Source organism: Passer domesticus, chromosome 4 (assembly GCF_036417665.1).
Source record: "Passer domesticus isolate bPasDom1 chromosome 4, bPasDom1.hap1, whole genome shotgun sequence".
Taxonomy (NCBI): Eukaryota; Metazoa; Chordata; class Aves; order Passeriformes; family Passeridae; genus Passer; species Passer domesticus.
Window position 1 is genome coordinate 64142034 of NC_087477.1, and position 9492 is coordinate 64151525.

Below are 9492 nucleotides of genomic sequence, written 5' to 3' on the forward strand. Positions count from 1 at the left end.
AATTGATCCATTTAGTTTATAGATTCAATTGACATACATGACAACCAACTAGTCAAAATACTTCTGCAATATTGCAGCAGACTCATTTATGTTTGAAATAGTATTAAATAAATTAAATGGCTGTGGAACAAGGATTTTTTTTCAGAAATTAATTTCTATGTATTCCACTTTCAGGAAAGTTAAGACTTTACAGCAAATGCATATAATTTTGATTAGAGTGTCAGCACACTGGTTTGATAAACATTTTTTTCATTAAACAATACATTTTCAATGAGAAAAGGCATTGGGATTTTTCACAAAGAATTACAGAGTTAGCTAAGAAGCCAATGTACAAGTACAGAAATAATTCTGCACAGGAATTAATTTACTGTTTCTATAAGTTCCACTTATCGTGACCAATATCTCTTAAAAAAAAAAAAAAACACCAAGAAAAAAAATCTCAGCATTATAACTGGAGTGTTTTAAAGACCCAAATGTTTTAAAGAGCCAATAATCATTTCATAGTAAAGCAAGTAAAAAAGAAACCAAGATAAGGTGATGGCTAAGAAATATAAACATATAAAGAGTGTTTAAAAGGCTTGTTCTTCAAAGAGTTGTTGGTAATGTGTGGACTCATGACTGAAATTTTCACTGAAATAAAACTGCTTTTATGACACTATTTTACACTGTGAGACAAAGAGGTGGAGAAGTATATATTTTAAAAATATATCTGTAACTAAATTATAAAATAAACAAGTATTTACAATTAAAATTCATTATGAGATCTATGATTAAGTATGTAACTCTCCAAGCTGTTAAGTGATTCCCCTTAGGCACTGAGCTTTCATTATCTTTGGCTGGAAATCCCAATATCCAGGCTCCTCACAGGCAATGTGCAGCACCTGGAGGTTTCAAATTTTAAATCCATGATCCAGAAAACCACTTACTTAAACTCATCCCCATTCAATAAAACACTTCTGTACAGCTTTAACTTTTGGCAAGTGATTAAGACCTGTGGAATGCTAAGTGTTTTAAACATTTGTAGTACTTTACTGAAAAGGAGAGACTTGATAAGTGAGAGGCTAAAAGAATATTTCAGAGTAATACCATGATAAGTAAGACAAGGATAAGAGTTAAACTTGCTAAAGATCTCCTAAAAATAGCGACTGTGAAATATCAGAAGTCTACTGAATACAGAATTTTGCTTTAAACTTTATATAAAAGACATCATAAGGAGGAGAGATACAAATTGTTTGCGGTTTTCTCCAACTACCTTCTCTTATACAGTCCTGTATCAAACATGATGTATTTTGAAACACATGTAAGAATTCATTTCATCACCTTAAAAATTAAGTATCAAATCATGGGAATGAAAACAACCTGTGTTCCCTGGGGTACACCAGTAGGTCATGTAAGTAGAGACTTTATCTCCTGTCTACTGTATTGTAGTTATAAGAAAGTATCAGTTACCAATTCTAATTACACTAATGGGTAATTAGCATCACTCTCCTCTCCAGTAACTTAGATCAGGTATGTCCTGCTGGGTCCACTTATTTGTTCTAAAATTTTATACGCTGTCTAATGTCTCCTTAGAACAAAGGGAACTGACAATGAGTAAATAAAGGCAGTCTTAGAGATTTCAAGTAGTCTCCCTACCACAGTCATACCATTATGCTACTGGTTCTGTTCCAGAAGTACAGCAGAACAGAACTATGAAACAATCTGATATACACCCCATCAGAACCCTTTATCTGCATCTGCTTCACATTTCTCTCTAAACAATTGTGCTGAATAAGAGCTCCACATGGTTTGGGTGTTAAAAAAATGAGAAATACTTCACTGTCAATGTTTGAGACATGAAAAGTGTACATATTGTTTATGCAAGTAAATCTTAATATCCTCAGTACTATGTAAAATGAGCAAAAGTATACAATGTCACTCAGCAACAAGCTGGCAAGTACACACAGGAAAGTAGAAACAGAGGGTTTGTGACTGATAGACTCTCCCATAAAGTCTGTTATTTAACACTACCTTTACTGTTTTCTTGGACAATTTCCAATTTATGTGCATGCTTTACAAGTGTGAAAATACTCTACATATTTAAAAATAAATAGATAAGACATTAGAATACTGGCTATAAACTACTTGAATAAGTGAACATTCATAACAGGCTAATATTTAACATGAGCACTATCAACACTGAGGAACTGGTTTGCAGCAAACAATTTAAGTAACGGAGCAATTCAAGGTGCACTACTTTGTAAAAGTGCAATAAAGCCATTTTCTTATACTAAGTTTTCTCATATATTTTATATCAAAAGAAATCCTTGGAATATATTAAGTAATTCAAAATATATTACTAACATAATAACTAATATTATTAACATATTATAATCCATATGTTTAGCTGAACTGCAGTATCAAGAAAGAAGTGATATCTGATTAGCATACATTCCACTGCTACTTTTATTCCAGTGTTTGCTAAAATGGCACAATCTACTCTGCGCTTAATAAGCCTTAGGAGATGAAAGATAAACAACTTAGTAATTTGTATTTTATACAGACTATTCTCAAACTGAAATTGTGATGTATTCTGTAGGAAAGCATTAATGAAATGTGTCACACAGAAACTACTGTGTCAAACATTCTATAAGCCTGTATCACTTGCAAAGCCACATATACAAAAGCACTGGTGCATATTACAATTACATTATTTTGGTGACCTGAAAGACTGGAGGGGGTGGCTTACACAATTAGTTTTATGCTACTATATTTTAAGTATTTCTGAGCAGAATGCAAATACTGGCAACACTTGTAAAACTTCAATTTTAGTAAGCTAGCAAACATTTCAAAGTATAAAAAAATGTCATCGTGTACCATATTTACACGTCAATAAGTGGAAAAGAAAGCACTTTTGTCAAATTAGTCAGAATTTCCCTATTCCAGGCTTACATGAATCAGCATTCATTTGCCTCTAGCTTCCTGTGTAGCGTGCATTGCATTTGAGAAACCGTTCAGGATGTTATCTTACACGTACTATCACCCAAAAAGTACTCCCCCGAAAAAGAGGGACCTCTGTTCAGGGTACATAAGCGTCTTATAAAATAAACGGAAGCCTTTCTTTAGAAGCTTGATTCCTCTCTGTGCTACCCCTATCTTATTTCAAGGACTGTAAAAACTGTCCCTACCGTCACCACTCTTAGGCTATCGGAGCTTCACTGAACCGAGCCCTGGCAACACAGTCGAGACCAGAGCCAGCCACTCGTGGCACCCCTGAAGGCACATTTCGCTCCGAGAGGTATCACGACTACAAACAGAGCTATGCAGCAGCTGGGCGAGCAAATTAGGGCCTCTCAGCGTGAATGAAATTTCATGAGATAGGCAAGAGGGGCATTAAAAAAAAAAAGGAATGAGAACATATACTGAGGTGCGATTCTAAACTAACGCTTATGTGTATTCAGAGCAACTGCTGCAATGAGTGCAAATCTCTGTGGTGTAAATTAGAGCATAGATAGGCTGTGTAGATTAAGCCTTTTGGTCCTAATGAAAGGCCCGGTAATTACAGCCATTAACGCTTCAGCGCTGCGGCTGCAAATCCACTCTCACCCACAGCTTTAGCAAGCGTCAGGCAGGCAGCAACCCCCTTTCCCCGAAACAACTGGCTGCCGAGGCGAAACTTTCCTCCTCAGCCGGAGCTGACACATCCCTGAGGCTGGGAAAGCATCTCGGTGGGGAAAGCGCCGGGACGGGCTGATGGAGGCGGGGCCGGGGAGCGGGAGGGGGCTGGCGGCTCCGCCTGCTGGGGGGTCCTGGTCTCCCCTCGACCCCCCCAAAACCGCCGGGTTTGGCCTCCGGGAGCGCGGCTGATAAAGGCATCTCAGGCTGCCTCACAGCCCCTGCCGGGACTGGCGACAGAGCCCGGCCTCCGCCGCCGGCTGCCTGGGGCAGCGCCGGCTGCACGGACGGGCTGGTCGGCTGCCGGATCTGATAAGTGGAGGCAAGGATAAAAAAATATAGCAATAGCAATAAAGATGTCTGACTGTTCTTCCTTCGTGCTGTGTGTTGGTCTGTGCACCTGACTGCCTGCCTAGAGGGAGGGGGGCGGGAGCACCAGACTGAACGGGTCACTGAACCCTGGCGGGGAGTGTGCCTGTGCCAGTGTGGGAGGCGGGGGGACGGGCATGCCGGCTCCCTCACCCTTTCTGTGTGCGTGTGTCTGCGTGTGGGGGCCCGCGGGGCGCAGCGCTCTTACCTGCTTGCTGTACTTGCTGCTGGCTTGGCAGCTGTACTCGGAGCAATGGTCCGAGCCGATGGAGATGTTGTCACCAGCGCCCACGAAGGTGTTTGCTGGGGGCAGGTCCTGCACGGCCTGGTGCTTTTTGCCAGCAGTGGGGGACTGTGGGTGCAGCTGGACAGTGGGCAGCGGTGAGCTCGACTTGTAGTGCCTGGCCAGGTCAGGGCTGCCTGGGCCGCCATTGACCGAGCGATATCGGCCCATGCCAGGGCTGTCCGAGAGCTTCTCGTTCACACTGTCGTAGCGCTGCCCATTGGGCTTGGAAGCCTCAACAGTAACAATGCTGCTGTAGAGGGGCTGCTTGCCCTTCTTGCCTTTCTTGTCCTTCTTGGGCTTCTTGGCCTTGTCATGCTGCTGGGGGGTGAAGAAATCCTCATGGTCCTTCTTGCCGGCCTCGTAGCCATGCTTGCCCTTGGATCGGCAGTAGCGGGCCATGACCACCACGAGGATAAGCAGGATGACGGTCATGATGCCAGCCACCACACCAATGACTATGCTGAGCCGCTGCTTGCTCAGCTCATAGCTGGGATCACCAGCAATGTCCTGGGCCAGTGGGGTGTGAAGGCTGCGGGCCACCTGGCTCTCCACCACAGTGGCATTGGACAGGCTCTCATTGACAAAGACATGGAGCAGGGCAGTGGTGGACTGGGGTGGCTGCCCACTGTCATTCACCTGCACAACCAGGCGGTGCAGGCCATAGTGCTTGGGGGCCAACTTGCCCACCAGTGACACCACACCACTGGCCGGGTCTATTTCAAAGAGTTTGAATGGGTTGCCCCCAACAATGCTGTAATTGAGGTCAGCGTTGAGACCGGTGTCAGCATCAGTGGCGACCACTGTGGCCACCACGGTGCGCATGTTGCTGGAGGGTGGCAGCACAGTGTAGGAGCTGTTGCTGGGGAAGGTGACAGTGGGTGCATTGTCGTTCTCATCCATCACAAAGAGAGACACGGTGGCTGTGGCAGACCGTGGTGGCTCACCCCCATCCACTGCCTTCACCTTAAAGGTGTAGCTGGTCTGCTGCTCACGGTCAAAAGAGACAGTGGAGAAAATGGTTCCAGTGTCATTCTCGATGGAGAAGATGCCGGCTGCCTGTTCGTGGTCTCCAGGCTGAATGGAGAGGCTGAGCTCGGCATTGCGGCCCTTGTCAAAGTCCATCACAGTCACCATGCCCACGGGGCTGTTGGGCTGCAGGTTTTCTTTCACATAGAAGGTGAACACATCCTGCATGAAGCGTGGCTCATTGTCATTGCGGTCTGACACTCGCACCACCACTGTGGTGGAGCCCTGCAGCGATGGCACCCCCTTGTCCCGGGCCGTCACCTGAAATTCATAGGTGTCCCGTTGCTCACGGTCCAGCACTGCCTGCACTGACACATCCCCAGAGTCAGGGTCAATGCTGAAGATGCTGCCCGGTGCCTCTGAGGAGAGGGGTGAGGCCTCCAAGGAATAGGTGATCTCAGCATTCTTGCCACTGTCCGCATCTGTGGCAACCACTGTGGCCACCCTCTCTCCAGGCAAGTTGTTCTCTGGAAAGGAGACCTCCAGCACAGCCTGGCTGAACATGGGAGGGTTATCATTAGTGTCCCCAACCCGCACCAGCAAGGAGTTGTTGCTGGACAAGCTGGGGCTGCCTGAGTCCACAGCCACAATCACCACGTTGTAGTCACGGACAGCTTCATAATCCAGAGGGGCCGAGGTGTGGAGGAAATACTTGCGCTTATTCTGTGGCTCCCCTTCACCCTCACTGGCCGGTTTGAGCTGGAAGGGCACATCGCCCACTACAGTGCAGGTCACCACACCATTTTCACCTTGGTCCCGGTCTGACACCTGCACCAAGGCAATGGGGGTGTCCACCAGCACATCCTCGGCCACGCTTGCCACCCCGTCCCGGAGCGGGATGCGCCCGATTTTCCGGATGTCGATGGTGGGCACGTTGTCATTTTCATCCCGGATGTTCAGCACGACAGTGGCCTTGTCTGTCTTGGGGGGCTGGCCCCGGTCTCGGGCCATGACAGTGAAGCGAAGCTGGTTCACCTCCTCCCGGTCGATGCGGTGCAAGACGCTGAGCCAGCCCGAGTTCTCGTCCAGCCGCAGTAGGCGCCTGACGGACTCAGTGGCCGCCCCGAAGACGTACTCGATCTGTCCATTCACCCCCACGTCCAGGTCGGTGGCTCGCAGCTGCAGGATCGGCGTCCCAGGGCTGCTGTTCTCCGCCAGGTCCGCCTCATAGACGCTCTTCTCGAAGCGGGGGCTGTTGTCGTTCACGTCGGTGATCAGCACCCTCAGGATGGCCTGCGAGGAGCGGGCCGGGTCGCCGCCGTCCCGCACGCGGAGGCTGAGCTCGTAGGAGTCCCGCTGCTCCCGGTCCAGCGCCCCCTTGACGATCAGCTGCGGCTGCTTCTCCCCGTCCAGGGTGTCGGCCACCTGCAGCTCGAAGACGCTGCTGCGGGCCGCCGCCTCCGCCTCCTGCCGCCGCTTGCTGCCGCCGGGGAAGGGGGCGCTCTCCGGGGCTGCCGCGGCCGAGCCCCCCCCGCCGCCGCGCCGGCCGCCGTCCCCGCCGGGCTCCTGCAGCAGCTCGTAGCGCTCGATGCCGTTGCGGCCGAAGTCCCTGTCGGTGGCGGTGGGGAGCAGGTAGAGGGTCCCCACGGGCCGGTTCTCCTCCACGGTGAGCGTGAGGACGGGGGAAGGGAAGGTGGGGGTGTTGTCGTTGATGTCCAGGATGATGACCCGGCCTTCGAAGAGGTCCACCCAGCTCTGCGAGGGGCCGATGACCGACACCTCGAAGTCCAAGAAGCACTCGTTCTCGTCGAAGATCATCTGGCACTGCGGCAGCTTTTCGCGGTCGATGCGCCGCTCTGTGGTGCTCAGCTCCCCGGTCATGTTATCGATCTTGAGATAGTCGGAGCCCGACTCCAGGCTGAATGTCACCTCTCCGGAGCCTGTCACGATCCCCAAGTCGGAAGCCACGTTGCCGATGCGAATGTCGGCGGGTCCCTCCTCGGCCAGCCGGTACTTCAGGAGCTGCTTAGCCGCTGCGAGGCTGACCCAGAGCGGCGGAGGCAGGAGGAGCAAGAAGCAGCAGCAGTAGCAATGCACAAAGCGAAGGAAGGTCCGCATCTTCCTCATCTTCCTCGTACCGAAACCCCCCGCCCTCCTCTCACTCCCGCCTGTCCCCCAATAAACTCCCCTGATAAGCCAACAGTGCGGCTGAGAGTCCAGGTGATCAATTATAAAATCCTCTATTTCTGGAAACTTATTGTCTCATGACTGCTGCAATTGGTGGTCAAAACCCTGCTGCTGGCTCCTTCACTGCCTCCCTGCCTTCCAGTTGCGGTATACTTACAGTTCACGGGACAGTGGATTTTGCTTTTTAAAGATTCATCTCAGTAGATAGGATGGGATTTTCCTCCTCCTCCCCCTTCTCCTCCTCCTCTCTGATTTTACTGTAATCACTTTGCAAGGTTTGCAATAAAAGCAGGAGCAGTACTGTACGATTCGAAGCCCCCCAGGTTGTCGTCTTCAACACTAGAGTTAACTACAATTCACACACTCTCTCTCTTTTCTCTCTCTCTCTCTCTCTCTCTCTCCCTCTCCCTCTCAGCCGTTTACGACCAAGGCAATAGCTTTATTCTTCCCCCTCTCTGCACACACAGGGGAAAAAATTGTGATTTGCTTTATTCAAAGGGCTTGGGTCCGGGAAAACTCCAAATCCTCTTAGCAATAGGCAGTTCTTAAAAAAAAAAAAAAAAAAAAAAAAGTAAAAAAAAAATCCCAATAATGTCGGTGTCTGCACAGCTGACAGGAGAACCCCGAGTATTACAGTGCAGTCCACAGAATATCCCCTTTGGCTGGCAGAAAAGCACCCAAATCCATCTTCAGAGATCGCCTAAAATGTTCAGCTCTTTCTCCGGAGCGGATTTTTTTAACAACTCTGCGCAAGGTCATTAGTCACAAAGCAACGATACAGAAGCTGCAGAAGCCGTTTGCCCAGAATTTGCAAGGCTGGAGATAAGAATATAGACACACAACAGTCCCAAGTTTGTTTTTGCATCCGCAGTTTGTGTGTGTGCCTTACCTGCATTTGCACTGCATGTGTTAAAGCAATCTGGATCTGCAGCACTGAGAGCGATTCACAAATGAGATTGCAGTCTCTCTCTCTCTCTTTCTCTCTCTCTCTCTCTCCTCTTCCTTCCCGTCCCAATGCAGGTAACCAGATCTGAACTTGATCCTTTCAGTTCAAAGGTTAGCAACAAAACTATGTGTCCAAAGGCGATTATTGGTCTCTCGTAATTATACCCGGAGCGGAACAAGATGTAACTGGATCCCCCATGTGAATTAACACAGATTCTGAATTACATCCATATAAAGCGGAATGGCAAAGGGGAGGGGAAAAGAGCCGCGACGCGATTAAAAAAAAATACAGAGTTCTATTTGCAAATAAAATTGTATCAGTCAGTTGTTTCCTGTGATCTGCACCGCCACAGTGGGTGAAATCTGCAATTGTGTATTCCCTCCTGTGTCTTTCAGAGAAGTGTGGATCAGACGCTTTCACGGCAGAGCGGCTTGTGCTTTAAAATGTTGAATGGCAATTGAGAAGCTTCCCACTCGTAAGAGGAAAAAAAAAAAAAGAAAAAAAAAAAAAAAGGAGAAGAAGCGGTAAACCGGCAAGTTTGCCCAAAGTGGAGGGAGCTGCTGAAGCCTCTCTCGGTAGCTCTTCCCTGACGCTGCAGCAGCAGAGCCGCCTGCGCTACATACACACAGAAAGAGAGGGAGAGAGAGAAAGAGGGAGAGCAGAGAGAGAGAGAGAGAGAGAGAGAGCGAGAGAGAGAGGGAGGGCGGGAGGGGAGGGAGGGAGGAGGAGGAGGGAGGACGAGTCAAGCGCTGCACTCCAGAAAGCTCAGTCTTACCCTCTGTCTCTGCTGCTAGTGCTGCAAGTGGGATAGCTGCTCATCACAAAACACCAGTTCAGTCCTCAAAACCGATCCTCATTTCAAGCCCGAGTGTTGCTTCTGTTGCTTTCTCAAACCCGTGATCTGTAGTGATTTTCTCCTACCCCTTCCCTCCCCACGTCCGCTATAGACTGTGAATCGAGCAACGATCTTTAAAGCAAATATTTGTTCGCCTTTCTTTTCTTCTGTTCTGCATTTTGCGGAATCAAGCTGGTAAGGAAACTCGTTTCGCAGACTCCCACCTTCCCCTGTTGTGTCGGTGCTTTT

At 48.5% G+C, this 9492-nt stretch overlaps 1 protein-coding gene across 8 annotated transcripts in view; it reads right to left on the minus strand.

Moving 5' to 3' along the window:
* The window catches only part of PCDH7 (protocadherin 7), a 261100-nt gene extending 251944 nt beyond the window's left edge, over window positions 1–9156 (minus strand). For all 8 annotated transcript variants that reach the window (XM_064418445.1, XM_064418443.1, XM_064418442.1 and 5 more), the window contains exon 1: window positions 4232–9156. In XM_064418445.1, coding sequence (XP_064274515.1) covers window positions 4232–7402 — 3171 coding nt within the window. In that variant the 5' untranslated portion in view covers window positions 7403–9156. The remainder of the gene's footprint in view (window positions 1–4231) is intronic.
* Between the last annotated feature and the right edge of the window lie 336 nt (window positions 9157–9492).